This window comes from Scomber japonicus, chromosome 17, assembly GCF_027409825.1.
Source record: "Scomber japonicus isolate fScoJap1 chromosome 17, fScoJap1.pri, whole genome shotgun sequence".
NCBI lineage: Eukaryota > Metazoa > Chordata > Actinopteri > Scombriformes > Scombridae > Scomber > Scomber japonicus.
The window spans coordinates 22,053,596-22,073,880 of NC_070594.1; the positions used below are offsets into that span (position 1 = coordinate 22,053,596).

Genomic DNA, 20,285 nt, shown 5'->3' on the forward strand with positions numbered 1-20,285 from the left:
GAGTTACAGTACCATGATACCTGTGACTTGATGGGCGGATGGATGATCACATGACTACATGCACACAAAGAGCTACAAGTCACAAGTGCAGCATTCTTTTTTCAAATAACACGCTTAGGCCTGTGTCGTCCCACTTTGGCCTGCTTTGGTCTGGTTTATGGCCAACATTGGCCTTTATAATCCTGCTTCAGAGCAACTTTGGAGCATGTAGAGGACACCAGGGCTGAGGTCAATTCACTTTCAGTTCAGTCCTTTTTTAATAGAATCTGACTTTTATTTCATTTCTTGTTATTTTTAGAAAGGAAACCAGCATACTCTTTTTTTATATGTGGAAGATTTAAATGTATATAATTGGTTGAATCCTGAATCCTAAAGTCCTGCCCTGACTGACATGAAAGTGAACTGACCCCCACCCTGGCAAGGCGTCAATGAGGATGGCTTTGGCTGGTTGGTTTAGAGCTGAAAATGTGTTTTGTCTTGAAAAAAGTATACTGCATCTTTAAAAATAACAACAACTAGCCACTAATTTGCCCAATAAGATAACAGCAGCTGGGTGAGCTGATTGTTCATTGGTTGTTTACTTACAGGTAATAAGAGTATGAATAGTAGGTCCTCCTGGGGTTGTGAGCCAATCAGAAAGCAAAGAATGAGACACAAGGGTCATGAATATGCAAATTAGGACAATACTGTCCTGTCCCAACCAGCAACAACAGAAACAGAAGAAAACACCTTTTGATTGCTACAACTTGAGGGTCATGCATGGGTTGTTATAATAACTATGGGCTGTTTCTTTAGAAAAACTAAAAACTCATGTTTAATGCTATATAAATACTATAAATCAAGCTAGGAGACTTGAAACTAATACTAAAATAACATCAAACTATCATATAAGCTAATCAACATGCAGTTTTTCCTCTTCTTTACTTCTGGAAGTGTTTAATTTAAAATATTCATGCAATATTTTAAAGCTGTGTTTACTGAAACTAGACGGTCCTGATTAGAGATTTAGCCCTAATCAGCTTTACTCCTTAAACATTTTGTCAAAACTGAAGCCGCTATCTGATCTGTGACACCACGCAGCTCACTTCTCATAAAGCAAGCATGATGTCATTACGATGTCATCATGTCCCACCATTTTAAAGATGCAGTATTGTTCAAAGTTGTAAAGGTTCAATGACGATGGAAATTGATCTCCCCAGAAACCTTTATGAAAGATAAAACTACTAAACGCTGTCAACATAACTTCATACTCAAGAGCGTGACATCAAATTGTAAAATCTTTGGATGAGAGCACTGCTGCTAAACCAGCTGTCACAGTGGAACAATTCATTACACTTTACTTACAAATCAACCTCAAAATGTCACAATGAACTACTTTTAATACAAATGATGTGATGGCGTAAAACAAACTCACAGTGTAACTTATGGAACTTTATGTTCCATGCAAAGATATGCAAAGATATATTTTCTCAACTGGAAAGCTGCCATGAGTTGATCAATGTTGCTACATAATTTAAACATCCTCTCATAAATAAAATACATCATTTCATCAGTGTGACCTAAGTAATATTATATATACTTAAAAACACACATAATTATGCAAAATATTCCTAAAAAAGAACACACATTTTACATTGTTCATAATATTAAAATATAGTTTAAACCTGTCAGAAATCAACCTCCTGTAAATATTATGTTTTAACATGATGTACTTTTCAGAACGTCTATAAGTGATTGAGCAGTGAGGTTTATTTGAAGCTGTCTTTAGTCCAAATGAATGAATGTAGCTTGGAATTGAGTGTGGTTACAGTTCAGTTGCACAATAACAACAGACATTGAGTCAAGTCCCTCCAGAAAACTGTGCAGGCGATTTCAGGATAGCAAACAACAATTTCCTACCAAAAATGCAAAAGCTTTTGATTTGAACCAATTTTCTCTCATCAAAAAAGCCTAAAATCCTCAAGGGACATATAGTGTTCAGAAAAACATGTTACAATAATCAGGCCACTGTGGATCAAACACAGGCAGGTTTTTGGACTGTAGAGAGCATGTTTCAAACACTGTTGATATCATGGAGGTGTGAAAGAGAACTAGTATAAAGAATAGAATAAAAAGGTGAAGCTCTGGCACTGCAAAAGCAGAATTCTCTGGTGTTGAAAGTTCATTACCCACAATCATTTTTATATTTAAATGTTTTTGATTTGCTTGATTTGAGAGACTAATTTCATTTTTTGCAGTCTGAAGTACTTTGCGTTCAGAGGAAATCGTCTTTATTCTGACAGACATTTTCTGACATTGACAATGTTTTACCTTGAATGTCTCCAAGATATTTGGTGGTCAATGGAGAAACCAACCTATTATTATGTCAATTTTTCAAAAGTACCTTTCATTATAATAGAAAAATTGTGATATGAAGCACTTGACACAAATGCATCAATTTCCAATATGCAAATTAAATCCCTAATTATTCTATTTTTAATGAGGCACTCAGGTTCCCCGAACACCAGATTTTAATTGAAAGGTCACAAGAGGAATGACATGTTTAGTAATAGTTAATTATTTCACAGCAGCATGCTCGTACATGAGTTATAAATGTATATGCACGCACACGTCTGGGAAAGTACAAAGACATAATTCAGTGTCATGTAACCTCACAGTTTAGAGCTGTTAAAGAAAGACGAGGAAAAACAAAAACTGTGTTGAGGTGATTTTGCTATTAAAGCACGAAGCTTGTTCTTCTCATGGCTTCACCAGCTTTATGATGTGATAAAATTGCAAAGTTCAGTTTTGTCACTGTAAACTTCACTGTGGTGTGACGTCACCGCAGGAAAATCACAGTTGCTGTTGATACATTTTGCTGCTTTTTATCATAATGAAGCCCAAACAATGTGTTTCACTGAATATGGTTGAGAAATGCTGGGAATCAAATCAGGATTTAGTGGAGTAAACAAACCCTTGGTAGAAAAAATGTCATCAGTGTGCTTCATTGTGATACTGTAGTCATGTCTATTTATGCCAAAAATATCCCTGATACTAAACTGTAAACCCCCTATCAAAGAAAATATCGCTATGAAACTAACAGACTTCCAGATGAAAATGTCACAGATAAGAGCAGATATGAGTTATCTTCCCACTGCTGTTTAAAAGGGACAGTCCACATAGAAATTGATTTTCCTCTTTCTCCACAACCATGACCAGTTTGAACTATTGGAGGAAAGAAATCAGCTGCTGTACTGCGCCTCAGAGCTGGCATTCTAATGTTGTAGTTATGTCTAGCCGCCACATGGTGGAGCCCTGCAACAAACTAACACATCGCTGAGGCCAAACCCTCACGATGCCAAGATTAACTTCATTTCTTTCTTTCTTCACTTCATTTCGTCTTCACTTATTCAGTCCATTAAGCAGCTAAACAAGGCTTTTAAACATTGTATCATTTATTAATTTAAACATGTTTGCACCAACCCACATTTAATGTTTGTAATTTACCTATTCTATAAGACGCTTTTAAAAATCCTGTGGGTTGTTTCACTGAAACTAATTAAGTGTATGAGGCTATGTGTTTGCTCCAGTGGCTTATTAGAAATCTATTTCTTTGTCAAATGCTAACCCCAACCCTAATTATACAATCCTGCCCTTCACTCAACAACCGCTCCCTATGCCTCTGAAGTACAACATCCTCGTTTTCAATCATGTATTGATGTGTTTATTAATTAAAGAACTAATGACGACAGTAATACATGTGGTGGAATTTTCTGATCTTGCAAAGTTACTTGAGATCCTTTGTGCAGGGATTTCTTTTATGCCGTTTATGCCTAGGCTGTTCTGTGTGGTTGTTTTGTCTCGTTTAGAATAACAGCTGTACTGTACGAGAAAAAAGAAAATAGGACCTCAGATTCTTTCACTAAATCACAGCGAGACATGAGGTTTTAATTTGGAAATACCATATTTCTCATGGAACTTGGGAAAACAGGCATTTAGGTATTTAGTACATCAAAAACAACAAAGTTTAAGAGGCTGGTTCTAAAGGGAGATCAACGTTTATGGTGGATGGATGGAAGATGGTGTTATTACAGCAAATACTGGACCAACACAAAACAAGAGAGTGACTTTGGTGCACATTTGTGTCTGTGTGTTCTTGCATCTGCATGCGTGTTGTTGTGTACATGAAGAATTGTTCATGTAACCTTTTGCACTCTTCATTAAACTCTTTATTAAAACTGCAGGGATTAGTGGGCATGGTTAGGGGCTGTCACTCACCTTTTCTTGACCAACAGGATGGCTACCAGCACCAGCAGTATAAAGACGAGGACACCAGCACTGATCCCAGCGATCTTTACCACACGATCAGTCTGTTTGGCGGGGTCAGGGATGACCTCTGGCTCCTCTGTAGCACCTACAATACAATGACAAAAAGCTGCTTCAATACTGTGGTTCAAGCATAAAATCAGTTTAATCGACTGGAATACATCCATAATTATTACTTTGTAGTATTATGAGCGGACAAAATAATAGAAAAAGGTAATTTTGTATTCCCATTTGTAAAACACTGCTGTAGCAAGACGCAAGGTAGAAAAAAGCAATTGAAATACCATGTCCATCGCCCTAATTATTATAATAGGGGCTATTTTTTGCTTATTTATGATTGTGCACCTCTATGGAAAGCTGCTAAGATGAAAGAGGTAAAACATTAGAGACAAGTGGAAAAAAATGTACATCTAAAGGATGCTGAAGAAGAATAGAAATAAACTAAAAATACCACCTTGCGCTTGTATGTCTCCAACCAGTCAAGATGCAGTTTACATCCATGTCTGTCCAGACTCATATACTATTTGTAGTGAAGACTTAAAGGGAATTTAACAAAAAGTATTAAGTATATTTTGTGCCAAAAGTTATCACTATAGTGATATGCATGTTTCCAGTTAATAATTCAGTCCAGGCTCTTCACCCATTCATCTCATGATTGTTTTCTCAGCTACAGTGGTATGCAGACCTCCCCAGTCAACTGTATTTGGAATACTATTCCTTTTGTTGTTGTCTAGCTTGTTATTTATTGTCTTTCCCCTTGCCTCAGCTTTGTTGTTCTTGTTCTGCTGTATATCTAGTTCATTGAGAGAAACAAAAAACGGAGTCAAAGTCCTTGTGTGTTTTCACATGTTTAGCCAATAAATCTGATGGACAATTCCAGACAGTAGACGATGCCTACGATATGGATGTTGATGCAAAAAAGCTACAAATTCTAAAATGTGGAGCCTTCACACTAATCTTCCACCTGGCAGTTCAGAAGATCTTTACAATCACAACAGTTTCAGGGTGGGCATACAAGATTAGTGTGAGTGTCCAACCAATTGTGAAACATGGTCACAATCTCCCTTTCTGTCCCTGAGTTACGGCGCTGAATGATGGTCTGAAAAATGTTTATGCAGAATATTTATGATGTCACAGTGATGCTGACATTTGACCTTTTGGATATACAATTTCATCACTTCATCATTTTATCCTGTTAGACATTTGTATGAAACTTTGTCATAACAATGTATCTAGTCTTGAGTTATGGCCAAACATGTGTTTTATGAGGTCAAAGTGACCGTTGGCCACCAAGTTCATCCTTGAGTCCAAGTGGACAGTTGTGCCAAATTTGAAGCAATTCCTTCAAGATGTTCCTGAGATATTGCTTCATAAGAATGGGACTGTCACCGGCACGGAGCCATAAAAATAACAGAAAAGTGTAAAGTAAAAGTTGTTGTTTTTGGGGTATGTTGTTCCTCATGTGGGCCAATAGTGTTAATGGTTGCTGGATAGTTAAAGTAAAACCAAAACCAAGTGTTTCTCACACTGTAACTTCTGCAAAATCACTCACTAGACTAATAGAGCTTTGCAAGGTAAGGGTTAAGTTTATATCTGTGAGACATAATTCAGTAGACATCTATTTATCAACAAGCTACATTTTTTCATAGTTTTCAATACAACTTCTGTAAGACACTGAAATTAGTTTCTCCAACAGTGAATGATTTTCATCAGTAGCTGAAGAAAATGAAAGACTGAAAATCAAACATTGACACTTGAAATGATCTTAAAAAGCTCTGTCAGTTGGGTTTTTCTATTGCTGAGTGAGTTCCAGTCAGAAAACTCCATGATAACAGCCAAAGAAGAGGTATTAATTTATAGTAGGACTTATAGGACAGTGAACCAGTCAAATAAAACTAAACCTACAAGTACACTCAGCTTATTTCCAGGAAGTCTAAAGCTTTAGCTGTGGCCTTTATATTCGTCACATTTCTGAAATGTAGCTCTTTTGCACTGTCTATAAGCCTGTTAAACAAATAATGAAGAAATCTTGGCACTGTAAGTATTTACGCAGCCCTGTGTCATCTCAGGCTGGCATGCTACCTAACCACCTCAGGAGTTGTGTTTGTTTTCTCTGAAGATGTCTTCACAAAATGCCCTCACATCAGTAAAGTGGTGAGTGTGATAAGAAAACAAATCCTGATGAGACATTTAAATAGGAAAGTTTAATCATTCCCTGTGCTAAATATCAAGTAAATATCACATTCCTTGTAAACCAAAGATAGGTAAGTGCCGGTACAAATGCCATGGTAACTGTCATTCTTGATGCAAATAAAGACAGAAGTACTGTTTGAAGAGCATATTTAGCTCACATATTAAAATATTGGAAATAACAGAACTATTTTTCATTAAAATGATTGCTATGTAATAACGAACAAACGAGACTGTTTCTACGAGCAACAGTTGCTTTTACTGAACATCTTTTTACTGATGTTTTATTGAAGATATCTAGATATAAAAAATCAAGAAAAATATCCTTGATTTTCAGAGTAAAGATAATATCCTGTGAAAAGGCAGAAACAGAGCATCAGTGGAAGTTGACTATGTTTATCTCTATGCTGCGCCATCTTTTAGAGCGGGGTCAATTCAGCAAAAAAATACTAAGCTCTGATATATTTCAGCTCCTTATTCATTTTGTTTTATCACCTGATGCTAAATGTAGTGAACTGCTGAACTCTCTCTACACTTACAATTCATCTGCAGCCGTAACCATCAGTGTATTTTAGGTTGTCCTTGGTGTCAAGCCCTCATTGGCCTCATAGGAAAATGCTTTTGTAATGCGATTTGTCTGTAGCTGTTCAACATTTGTGCACTGATGTCACTGTGTATTACTTATATTCAAACTCATTTCTGTTCCTGATGACTTCAGAGAATTGAATGAACTCCCTGATTTGTCTGTTTGCAATATAATTCACAAATGATGCTTCAGGAGTGGAGTTTCAATCCTGTTGATCGTGAACATAAAGTCAACAGAAAGAGAGCAAGCATCTGTTTTCATACTCCTAAGCTCTACTTAGTGATCTGATCTCATAACACCAGAATAGTTTGTGCTGTAACATAAGAACATTATCGTGTATTAGGATAATCCAAATAATCCAACACAAAGACATATGCACAAAACTCAATATAATGCAATGCGTCTACCAAACAATAATCCACTTCTAATGCTAAATATCAACAAGATAAAGATAATCTCTCTCCCTCTCTCTTTATCTGCCTCAATATTTGTGACCTTTAGTGTATTATTTTGTTATAAAATGTTTCTGCTGATGAAATCTTTGAAATGCCTCCATTCAACCCAATGCCATTATGTAACAATATTACACTAGAAAGTAGGACTTATAGATGATGAGCAGTAATGTGTCAGCCAAAAGATTGCTTTTAAAGGAAAAGGTCGGCGTTTTTCTAGGTTTTTCTTACTGTCAGCAAATCCCATGAAAAGACGAAAACCAACAATATCTATTTGGGCAATATCTCTGCCCAAAGCACATTGGCTCCTACTGAAGATGTGAATCTTTAACAAGGGGTTACAAATATTGAGTTTAATTTTTATACAAGGCTGTGTTACTAAGTTTGTTTCTCATAAATGTTAGCCAAATGTGGAAATTGTTGTTGTTGTTGATTATTGTCAGCAGTGGATTAATACACATCTGGAACTTCAGTTGGTTATGTAAAGCCCAAGCCAGGTGTAGAGTTTGTGGGATTTAAGTCGTTTTCAGACCACATCAGGTGTAGAGAAAATGGCAGTCCTCCTGTTCATTTGTTTAGACTGCGTGGGTTTTGGCTCCAGTGCAGCAGTGTAGAGAAAGTTGATCTAAAGTCAGCAGTGGCCAAACACAGCTGGTGATCAGACTGATCAGAGTAAAACCCTGCCATGAGGTATAAAGTTGTTCATTATGAATAAACCTCAGGGCAATTATTAAACTCAGCAAGCAGATAAGAGTAAAGGCAACATCATTTGGGTACAAATCAGATCATAATTTACCTACATATGCTACCATGTCCTAATGTTAAATATAGTTATACCAATATATATTGGCTGATAATAGCATATTTCAGACACAATGGTTTAAATATGTGTCTCAAAGTAAAATGAAATTGTGAGAAATGCCAAAATACATGTTTGAGGTCATTTGGAAACAGGTCTGCATTACATAGTTTATCCACAGCAGACCACTGATCAGTTCATTTTGACTTGTAAAATTCCGCCCTAGCAGATCGTGGTCACAATCTTAAAATGAATAAATAGATATCTAAAAGGAGCTTTTTTGGGGGTTCATGAACAAAATGATGTGTATTTATGTTACAGGTTTGTGAAAGCTGCCTATCAGCTGATATATGATAATGGACTCTTAACAAACTAACATTCATAGTTGTATCAGCCTCAAAAGTCTCTTCTCATTTCTGTTTTTCAAATATATACAGCAATCATTAAATCCTTGTTTCACATCAGACTAGGATCTTTGGGCTAATGGCACACATTTTTATCACAACTACTTCTCAAGATCACCTGTTTTTCCTGTCAGGCCAACAAAAAACAGGAAAATATTACAAAACAAGACATAACAAAAAGGAAACCCAATCTTTAAAAGCCTGACCTCATAATGTCAGCGGTAGCTCTTAATGTCTATAAAAATGATCCAGGTCAGTACACTAACACTCGAAAAATTACCCCCCACCCCCCCACACAGAAAAACCCCTAAGCAGCTATGACAATGCACAATACCCCAGATGACCTAATAGGACCACCACCACTTAATCCTCCCTTGCGGATGCACGGTTGAGTGCACACACACTTGCAGAGGGGCAGATAGAGACAGGAAGGGACAGTCGTCTGACCTCTCTGTCCATTAGTGTGTCTTTCTCCCTTATTAAAAAAATCTAAAATCCCCTCTACAGTCTGTCAGCTTCACTCATACCTCACACTCTTCAGGCTAAAAAGACACAGCAGTATCTTTTCTAGCTGCCTTTGGGGAAGTAACCACCTGTTCTAATACCAACCACCAGCAAATCCTGAAATATGATGACACTGGAAACGGTAACTTCCCACATTTCCTCTTATTTTAGAGGGGAAACATGACACCTTACAGGCACCGGAGGGACTGAGCCACTCCTCTTTGATCTGTCCCATAGGTCCAATTTCCTGTGAACCTTATATGTCTTGGTAACATTGAACTGTGTGACCTGTTAAAAAACGCAGTGAACTCCTTTTAACAGGAAAGCTAAAAAACTACAAATATGTCAATTTATACAAAAAAATCCCCTTCTTTTCTTCTGGACCTTTTTTAATGTATTCTTTTTTATTTTCTGTTCATTTTCTTAGTGAAAGTACATATCATGGACCGGTAGTCCATTTACAGGCTGAACTAGTTTGCAATGCCTGTCTCCAGAAAGGCTTTAATATTAATACACACCTAAATCAGTCTTAATGGTTTATTCTGCAGTCATTATGGCTGATTGTGCTAAAAATAATGTCACTTTTACTGTCCAGTTTTACGATCCTTCAGCACTAGAAAGGCAAATCAAGGTCTGTCAGTCGATGGCAGAAAGTGATTGTAGTGATCATCTCCACACTGCAGCAGGACCGAGAAAGCTCGTAAACACAGAGTTCAAATACTACGATGCCGCATTTACGACACCTCATTGTATGCTCGACATCAACCTTTTATAGTAATGCTTTTATAGGCTTTTTATCTCCCACCTGCTGTCTCAAATTGTGGATTTGTGTCATCATGACAGGAAATTGACCATGTCCAATGTATTATTCAAACATTTAATTTAAATTTGCTTACGTCCATGCTGATAAAAATCAAGCTGCTGTTGTTCATTAATGACTGCTGCCTGTTCATAATAGTTTTTGTCCAAACAACATTGCCATCCCTCAAGCGTGCCTTAAAGAACTGAGAAATGAAGGCTCAAGATGAAAATAACTTAAAGTCACAGTACAAGCTCAAAATGTTGTTTCCATTCATTTTTTCACTTTTGTTTCTCACTGTCCATTACTACTCAAATAAACACTAATGTTGCCTTTCAAGCTTTACACTCCCATCCATGAGGCTGCACAGGATTGTCGATTTCATTGAAAACACGCTCATGTATTTTTTTGTTTATCCTTCTTCTTACTCCACACAGCTAAGCGACTCTGATCCATCAGTTGTATTTCTAAAAATCTTTCCTCAAAACAGTGTGTGTGACCTCTGTGTGTTTCTGTGTGCATGTGTACTTATGTGCGGTTGCCCAGGGATTAAAGCTGCACCATTTGAAACCAGTCTGATAATCTATCAACATATGGCTGCTGGTAAAAACATGTTTAGACTGTGTGTACGTGCACACACATGAAAACATTTTCTCTCTCTAAACAGGATATTGTCCTCTTTAATACTCATAATACAGGAATGCACTATTCTTTATTTTGAACATGCCCTCACATAAGAGGAAGGGGCTGATCACATTTTGAGCACAGTTCAAAACAAACTTATGAGCTGGAAAAACAAAAGAATAAATATACTGTATCATATTCATTGACACTAAGAGGATAAGCGTAGTTGCTCATAGAAATACAGTTACTATCACTGGTGACATTCACAATTTTATTCTGCACATTTCCTTATCAGAAGTGAAATTCAGGAAACACTTTTTTACCATCTGACCTGCATCTCAGTGTCAAGTTAACACTGACACTGTGTCTTTTTTGGGGGAAGAAAGTGGAATCAACATTAACACTGTGTTCTTACCTTTAGTAGCTAGCCTTAGACACTGTGTCTTAGTTTCCTGAAGGAAAAGACACAAACAACAGTATTAGAGACCCAAATCCATACACAATACACTATAGCAAAATGAGACATTCTATGTTAGATACTGAGTGTTTAAAGTGTCAAGAAGTGTGTATTGATCACAGGTAGAGACTGTAAAATAGTTTAAGTGTAATTGGTGTGTCTCTTTACATATGTACATACAGTATGTTTACTCATAGTATTAGCTAGCAGGTGTTCACTGTATATTTAGTGTGTGTTCACATGAATAAATATTTATTTACCCGCTCTGTGCTGCTAACAGCTTGAAGGTAGATGTTGTAGTTCTTTCTTGGAGCCAGTGGAGGATTCCAGAAACCCTGGGGATTCAATTAAGGGATCTTTATATGAGGCAAAATACATGTAGATGCTGATTTCACTTAATACCTCTATGTAGAAGGTATGTATATGTTATCTCTTCCTAAAAGATTTCCATCAAATTCGAGGTTGACTTTATTTTTGGGGTGCAGATTCAGATACAGGAAATGTTGTTCTCCTGAACTACAGCTCTTGTTTGAACGAGGTCTGGTATGTATAAGGCACATAGTGCTTGTGACAGATTATCATACAAATTCTGATTACACAAATTATAAACATTGTGATTATGCAGCCTTGGAAGAACTATGTGTTCGGTGAGCTTTCTGTTTGGTTAATCATGTTTAAGACCACTACTGCAGTATATCATAATGAAACAAGTTAAGTCAAACCTAATTTTCCTGTAATTCCAGTAATACTGTCATTTCTGTATTATGTACTTATCTTTACAGTTGACATTTTTGCTACGTATGTATGTTAAGACATTAAAAATAAAGCTTGCCTGATATGTCTTGTTGTCTCCCACAGTGAAGGGGAGTGGCTCAGGCAGGTTGCTGGGGGACAGCTGGGCTGCATAATAATACGGAGATCCACCGCTAGATGCACTGTGGTAGGACACAGGAACCTGAGGAAGTATATACATATTTATATCAAAAATAATATGTCTACGTCTGGCTGACAAATGCAATGTATAGTCAGTTAAACAGAAGAATGGTGAATGGTGGATATCAATTCTCATTTAGGAAAACAATTCTTCATAATATATGTTAGCAAACAAATACATGTATATTAAATAAGTTGTAAAGGCATGTTACTGTAAACATATTGTTTGTAGCACAGATTAATATTCACCTCGTAACAGTCAGAAGTGGCCTGACGACGTGACCGTGGATTCACCTCCTCCACCACAATCTGGTACGCGCTATAGACAATGTAGAAAGTAATACACATGCATTATTAATTGTAAGAATAAGTTGTGTAGTTAAGTGTTTTATGTTTATGTAGTCTTGCTAATTTAATTACTGTTTATTGCTTGCTTTTTTATCCGTGTCAAAGAACCACAATCAAAGAGACCTTGATCTGTGTCAATGTAACCCTCAGAAAATAACATGTTTGGCATAATTACAATAATAACAGATTGTACTGTGAAGCACATGTTCATCCTCGACCACTGCATTGTTCATAAAATCCTACTTAAAAGAACTGGATTATGTTTCTTCTGTTTGTACAATACATTACCTTATAGGTGCTCCTTTTGCCTGGGCAGGTTTGAGCAGGACTGTGATGGTAGTTGCGGTTTCATTCAGAAAGGCCTCTGACCCATCATACTCATCTATTGTTGGAGCTAAAGACAGAGAAAGAGTCTGTGTTAATGTACATGTGTCACCTTGTTATCCATCTAAATGTGAATCCACAGAAATGCTGAAAACATATTTTCTACCTGAAATATTAGTAGTCACGTTGAGTGTAGTTGCAGGACCGAACCCCTTGGAGGTGGATGCTCGTATAGAGAGCTGGTAAGTGACACCTGGGTGGAGCTGGGAGAAGAGGTGATGGGTGGCATTAGAGGGCAAAGACACCGTGAGTCCTGGCCGCTGTAGAGGCACCGAAGGGTCAAATGAACGCACACCGCCATAGCTGATCTGTGGTGGGACAGAGAGACAGAAAACTGGGTTTTACATGTTGTTCAACTAAGCTGAGGGCTTTCCTCTTTAGCTCAACTTATACAAACACAACAACAATGATTATTTCTGCTGTTACTTTGAATAGTACCTCATATTGTATGATGATTCCGTTGGGTTCAGATGGTTCCTTCCAGTAAAGAAGAATTCTGTCTTCAAATGGAGTTGCTCGTACTGACTGACTGGGAACTGGACCTGGAACTGTTAATGCACACACACACAAAGTGCACTTTTATTTTGCTGCATACTGTTGATACAATCACAACAAAATCAATAAAAAATTCTGTTTTGTAAATGAAGGACCTACAAGTAAATACATATAAACAACAGAAATACACATAACACTGGCTTTCCTGACTCATGCAGAAGTGCTAAATGTATCCAGGAGTTACAGTTCAAGTCCTTTCTTAATTTAATATGTCTTTCCCAAAAATATCAGAAACACATTTAGGTCATGACGTGCCTTGTTCATTCATCTCATCCTAGCACTGCTGTGTTGCCTAGACTGTCAAAATACCTATAAATAAGCTGTGCACAAAAGCACCACAGTGTTAGAGGCATTTACTTTTAACTCTAATTCCTCTATTCAAACAACAAATAAATGCAAATTAATACTTTTAAAAGAAATGAGAAAATAAAGAGAATGTGTTTTGCATATCGCACCATCTTCATCAGTTTGGATGATAGTCTCATCGCTCTCTTTTCGCCCCTCTGGATTGGTCAGTATCATCTTCAGACTCACGTTGGTATAGGGTGGCAGGTTACCTACAAGGTGACGTGGTGCTGAGAAGAAAAAGAGAGGAGAAACGAAAACATGACTTTATTATAAAACAATAATGTATGACAGTTAATGCTTGAACATAATCAACAGTCCAGTCTGCAGTTCTGCACTGTTTTCAGCCAATTTCAACCCACTGTGTTGGTCCTTCTGGCTCTCATGTGACTTGCATTCAACACTAGGAGAATAAAACTCCATGATGATTCTTAGCCAACTATTTTAACACTGTAGCCATCTTGTTGATATGATTTGTATCTCTTTCACTGCAGACATGAGACAGTCTCTCATTGGACTACTGCCGGTCACTGAACACTAAAGACCACCATCTCCTCATCATACAGTATTTTGTACTAACCTTTTGGGTCCATGTCCAAACAGTCAGCCTTGCTCCGGTTGTTTGCGGTCATGTAATGGTAACAAATGGTGACGTTAAAGGTGTGACAACGAGTGATGTTGTAACCCAGCGATTCCCAGTCCACCGCTATCAGGCGAGCCCTGGTCTCAGCAATCTTCAGCCTCTTAGGAGTCCGCATAGGCTCTGCAGACAAAACACAAAAAACAGAGAAAGAAGGTCAACAATGCTAATATATTGAGTAACACAACAAAATACACTGCGTTACAGACTGTAGCATTCTGATTATAGACATACAATAATCACATTTTTTAATGACATTTTATTAGTTTATTTGTCAGGGACAGTGCATATTAATAAACATTTCTGTTAATATGCCAGAATTATCCCAAAGGCTAGTTTTCATCTGTTGTCCCTGGCCAAGTGTGAGTTGGCAGCCTGTGCTACCTGACGTATGAACATTTTCCCCAGGTAAAACCAGAGAGTTCTACCAACATATTTCTGGTCCTCACTGCCATTCGACCATTTTTCAAATGCAATAACTTCTACGAGGCACCTCTTTAGTTTCCATCTTATCTGTGTATTCTGAACTGTTATTGTCAATATACTCTACCTTCTCTCCTTCCTTCCCAGGGCTTTAATTACCTTAACTGCCTCATTTAACCAAATCAATAGCCCCCCAGACCCCACCCAACTCTACACACACACATTTATAAGCCTAAAACCTTTCCTCCTTTGTTTTCTGCTTCTCATATCAGTCCACTATATCACAGGCAGTACACTGTTCCACAGATGTTTACCCAGCATAGAGAACATACTCATCAAACTGGTGTGCCTCTCCCATCTCCATAGAAGAGCTGCCATTCAGTGTAAGAAAGCTATTACCTTTAGTAGCTACAGATCGTTGTAGAGGAGGGAACAACCTCTCTGACTAAAGCAGCTATCACTCCATCAAGAAGGCTGTTTTTACTTCAGAGGAGATACAACTCAATCTCAGGCTTTTCCACACACACACACATACACACCAGTTATTACCACAGTTATACCTGGTCTACAAGGGTTAAAACACAATTTATAGTTCTGTGACATTGTGTTTCAAAGGTGGAGACTACACAAACATATTCTCAGAAACATAACTGATAATAATTGATCAAGGTGCAACTTACTTCAACAATTTCATATACTCTAGTTATGGGTAGTTTAATGAATACCACTGTATCATAGTTCATTGGCTATAACATTTCCTTCGAAATGTAGTGGAGCAGAAGTATAAACCAACATGAAATGGAAATATTCAAAATATTCAAGTGAGGTACTGTACAAGTACCTAGGGCTGCAACTTGTGATTATTTTCATTATTAATTAAACTGGTGATTGATTTTCTTGATAAATTGATTTATCGTTGTGTCTAAAAATATTCAATTAACTGTCATATATGAAAAAAATTGCAGTTTGATAAGCTGGAACCATAAAATATGTCATTTTTGCTTGAAAAATGGCTAAAATGATTACTCGAAAATTAAAAATAATTGTCCATTCATTTTCTGAAAAAAGATTAATCGGCTGATCGTTGCAGCTCTATCGGTAACTAAAATGTACTTTTACATTACATGTTACATGTTACATTTTACCACTATAGCAAAAACAAAATAAAGCAAGCTAAAGAAAGGTTTAGTAAGCTGCTCTTTTTTAGTTAACCCTGGATGAATCAATGTTTTGTAATCTTACATCTCTGAAGCTTGGCTCACTCAGAGGTCCCAACTAAGTGTAATGAGATTTTGACAACTGGTGTATCCAGGGCACTAGGGTTATAATGACAAAAGAAAATCTCTTTTATCAAGCATAATACAGCCAAAACAAACTATGCTTTGATTAACTCATATTCTGATCTTGCAGATTAGCTCCCCAGAACATCCCCAGACTAAAGTGGAATCTATTGTAGTGGAGGCAGAGCATATTTAATTAAAAGTTTTGTTTACTGTTCCTTGTCATAAACTGACAGGTCTTCCATCATAGTGATAGTGATTCCATCACCTGTTGCTGTTTCTTCCTCTTTCCATCTCTGTCTTGGTGTAACCCACCTGATTCCTTATGTCCTTTCAGGATTTTAATAAAAACAGCTCACCTTAAATAGAGACGCAAAGTCTCTCCCCAACCCCTCCTTGTCTCAGCCTGTTTTTCCTTGGGTCTTCCTCTCTCAGAGGAGACAACACAAGGACACAAACTTGTCGCTTCTTCTGACAACCCATTATCTGCCTGTCACTCAGCCATACGGGTGCACAAACTCACAGGCACGGACACTCACACTCGGTTATTACCCAAACACACATACGTGCACTTCAGGTTGTGACAGAATCAAGATTAAATCTGAGCAGAGCATATATATAGGTGTGGGTTCATGTGTGTGTCTGTGTGCACACATCTCAATAAAACTTCCCATAGTAAGAATGCGTTGTCAAGGGCAAACACAACTCTCTCTCTCACACTCACACTCTCACACACACACACACACACACACACACACACACACACGTCCTGGTCATTTAGTCACTCACTAATAAAGAGTCATATAGACATATGAGAGAGGAAGGATGTGAAGACACCTGGCCAGGTAATTGTCTGCTGTGCAAATATTATTACTCAACTCTGTGTGTGCGTGCGCGTGTGTGTGTGTGCGCGCGCGAACGCGTGTGTGTGTCTGCGTGTGTTAATAGCTTAGGGTTCAGAGCATTTCATTTTTGCTTCAACCTGTTACTGGATGGTTGACATTTAAATAGAGTGTGTGTGTGTGTGTGTGTGTGTGTGTGTGTGGTACTGCCTTTCCTGCCTGTCTTTCCCTCTCTTTCTGTCTTTTCCTCACTTGTCTTGGTCTTTTCCTATCTGTCTCTCTGGCTATTCAAATCAATACTTGTGATCCTCACCATAAACCTAGCTATAAGGACACACACACGTACGCACACACACTGTTGGAGCAATGTAATAAATTCTATTGATTTCAGGGTCTCTTGATGCTAACAGTGCTTCACTCGGAGACAGTTTTCAACATGGAATTAAAACTAAATATATGACTAGCTGCCTGTCTCACACACACACAAACACGCACACACGCACACACACTTTCAAACCTGCATTTCAAAACCCCATTCCCCTCCTCCATTATGCATTGCTGCTTATCTCTGTCTATTTACTGTAGGTAGTGAATGTGGGTAGAGCGAGATGGGAGGAGAGAAAGAGAGAATATGGGCAGATAGAGGTAAAAAAGAAAGAAAGAAAAAAGAATGAAAGAAAGAAGACAGGAGGGCAAAGGGAGTAGTATTGAAATTGAGTTAAAAAAACTGTAAAAAACAAAGCAATGCGTGGAAAAATGAAACTGGGGCTGGAGGGAGTAATGAAAAGATAAAAGGAGCAGGAGCGAAAGATGAGAGAGGGAAAGAGAGGAGAAGAGAGACAGAGACACAGAGAGGAGGAACGGGCAGAGACGATAACTAGTTTGGAACGTGGCCAAAGTCAAACGGGACGAGGTCCAACAGTAAACCACAGAGGCTGCCTTGTCCCTTTCCCCTCCTCTAGTAGACTGACAAACGGCTGGATTCATGTTGAAACTAAAAAGGCTTTGTTCTCCACAGATGGAGCTTTGAAAAACAACAACAATACCAATAAACACCAACAATAACACCAAGGACAACAAGCTGCATATCAGCAGAATCCAGAGGTTAGAATTAAAGAATGGAAAACAAAAGGAAAGGAAATGAAACTAAATGAAATAAAATTACACTAAGGGGGAAGGGGGGGGGGGGCCCTGTCTCTCAATATAAAGCGTTAGAAAGAGCCAAGAAATGTACAGCAAGAAGACTATAGAGTAGAAGGGATGGAAGCTTAAGAAAAAAGCGGAGAATAAAAAAAAAGGGGAATGGAAAGGGGAGGAGGATGAGGAGGGGAACACAGAAAAGGTTGACAGGAGATGTAGCTAAATCCAAGTTAATCTGTCCAATTAGTTCCTGGTAATCCGTCTACTGTCATGAGGAAGACAAATGAAACTCCATTCATTCATTCTGTCTCGAACTCTCTCTTCCTCTGTGCGTGCCTCTGTCTCTCTTTGGGCCAGATTGAAGTACGTGAAAGGTGCACGATTCATTCGATTTCTACTTGACATGTATGTATAGTTTTATGCAGATTTTCCAGAGTGTAGCGGTTCACGAAATCACGAAATCAGAGGCTAGGACGGCCTTTTACAGTTTAAGGAATAGTATAGATGTATTTCAAGACAGAACAATAAATCAAAAATATATAATAACTTGTGAGTAATGCTGAAACAGTAATGCTCATGAATAAAAGGAACAACAATGGTAAGAAATTGCAGTTACAAAGACAGGTCAGTAAAAGCAAGGGAAGATATGAGGAAGAAAGTGAATTACAAAGACAGATGCATAAAACAAAACATTAAGACAGAGTGAATAAAGCGGCTACAAAGATAATGTCCTTTTAAGCTTTATTTATACTTGTGTGTTACATTGTACAAAGGATGGCTGTGTGTATGGGTCCTGTAGGCTGATGTACACCTCCTCCATAACATAACTACACATCAGGCCATGGCAGCTTTCAATAGACTGCTTGTGTTTTCGCCAGTAAGTTTCTGATGCCTGTGTAAATGTGAGTGTGTTTTTTTTAAAGGCACAAAACTGTCTATGAGAAACTGATCCTCCAGCAAAATGTCCACAAATAATACAGCATAATAAGCCAGAAAACATCAAACACACACGCACACACACACAGGCATAGACAAAAACAGCACATCATTGTACAACTGACTGACTCTCAAACACACACACAGTGGACAGTACTGTGTCTGTAAATCTCTTGGCTGCTTTTTCAAGGGCCTGACCCTTAAAGTGCTGGACTGCTGACCGTGTGTGTGTGTGTGTGTGTGTGTTTGAGAGTGTCTGTGTGTTGTCACATGTATAAAGAAGTACAAGTGATATATTGTGTGTGATTCCTACAAAATCTGTGCTTGTGTGTGCGAAAATGTGAGTTTTGAGATTTCATTCTTCCATTAATCCCAGTGATGCTGAGTTTGTGCAACATACGAGAAATACTGCGACTTCCCTGAACTGTGTGTGTGTGTGTGTGTGTGCGTGTGTCTGTACATTTCTCTCCATCTCAAAGTGCGTCCATCTTCTGTGTGAGCTCATGCCTGAGTTACTGTGGTTTTATAGTGTGTCCCTGTGAGTGTGTATGTGTGTGTGTGTGTGTGTCTAACCTGCCATGACCAAGAGGTTTTCAGCAGAAAATTCAGGATTTGGATTAAAAGCTACTTCATCACCTTCTGTGTCACACCCACACACACACACACCCACACACACACACACACCCTCACTCACTAACTCTTCACTTCAAGTTGATTATTTTTCACCCTTCAGACAAGAGCAATAAATCACCACAGAAGAAAAATCGAGAAGAGTGGGAGAGAAGAAGAGAGGCGGTGGGAGCATGAGAAAGAAATAGAGATAGAAAAGAAATAAAAAAGTGCAGAGGAAGAGATGAGGGAAAAAATGAGGAGAACAGACGAGATGAAATCCTTCGTGTCATTATATCAATTGTTCTGCAGTGTGTGATGTCTGGTCTGTATTTTATTAACTTTATTGGTTTTTAATTAAACAGTGCTTTCTGTGGTTACATGCCCGTGTGTGTGTGTGTGTGTGTGTGTGTGTGTGTGTGTGTGTCTTCATTATATTGTGTTGAACTAAATATTTAGTGAACTACAGGTGGTGGGATCAGACAAACCTAACCAAACAGGAAAAGCAAATGAATCATTACCATTTAAATAACATTTCTACCCCTGTGTGTGTGTGCGTGTGTATCTTTGCCTCAATTGCACGTGTGTGTATTAGACACAGGTAGGATGATATACACTCCAGTGATCCATATTCATCTGAATATCCCAATAATCCCACATAGTTTCACTACTTGATATACTACTGTGATGTGTATGCATGTTGTGCTTCCAATATATATCTATAATATAA

The 20,285-nt window shown here is 38.0% G+C and overlaps 1 protein-coding gene across 1 annotated transcript in view; it reads right to left on the bottom strand.

Annotated features, from left to right (window-relative positions):
• ptprk (protein tyrosine phosphatase receptor type K) overlaps positions 1 to 20,285 on the bottom strand; it is a 106,975-nt gene that overhangs the window by 17,693 nt on the left and 68,997 nt on the right. The window contains exons 11-20 of the mRNA XM_053336491.1: positions 14,266 to 14,448; positions 13,796 to 13,915; positions 13,224 to 13,333; positions 12,892 to 13,093; positions 12,690 to 12,795; positions 12,303 to 12,372; positions 11,953 to 12,075; positions 11,381 to 11,455; positions 11,079 to 11,115; positions 4,258 to 4,393 (exon numbers count right to left, since the gene is read on the bottom strand). Coding sequence (XP_053192466.1) covers positions 4,258 to 4,393; positions 11,079 to 11,115; positions 11,381 to 11,455; positions 11,953 to 12,075; positions 12,303 to 12,372; positions 12,690 to 12,795; positions 12,892 to 13,093; positions 13,224 to 13,333; positions 13,796 to 13,915; positions 14,266 to 14,448 — 1,162 coding nt within the window. The remainder of the gene's footprint in view (positions 1 to 4,257; positions 4,394 to 11,078; positions 11,116 to 11,380; positions 11,456 to 11,952; positions 12,076 to 12,302; positions 12,373 to 12,689; positions 12,796 to 12,891; positions 13,094 to 13,223; positions 13,334 to 13,795; positions 13,916 to 14,265; positions 14,449 to 20,285) is intronic.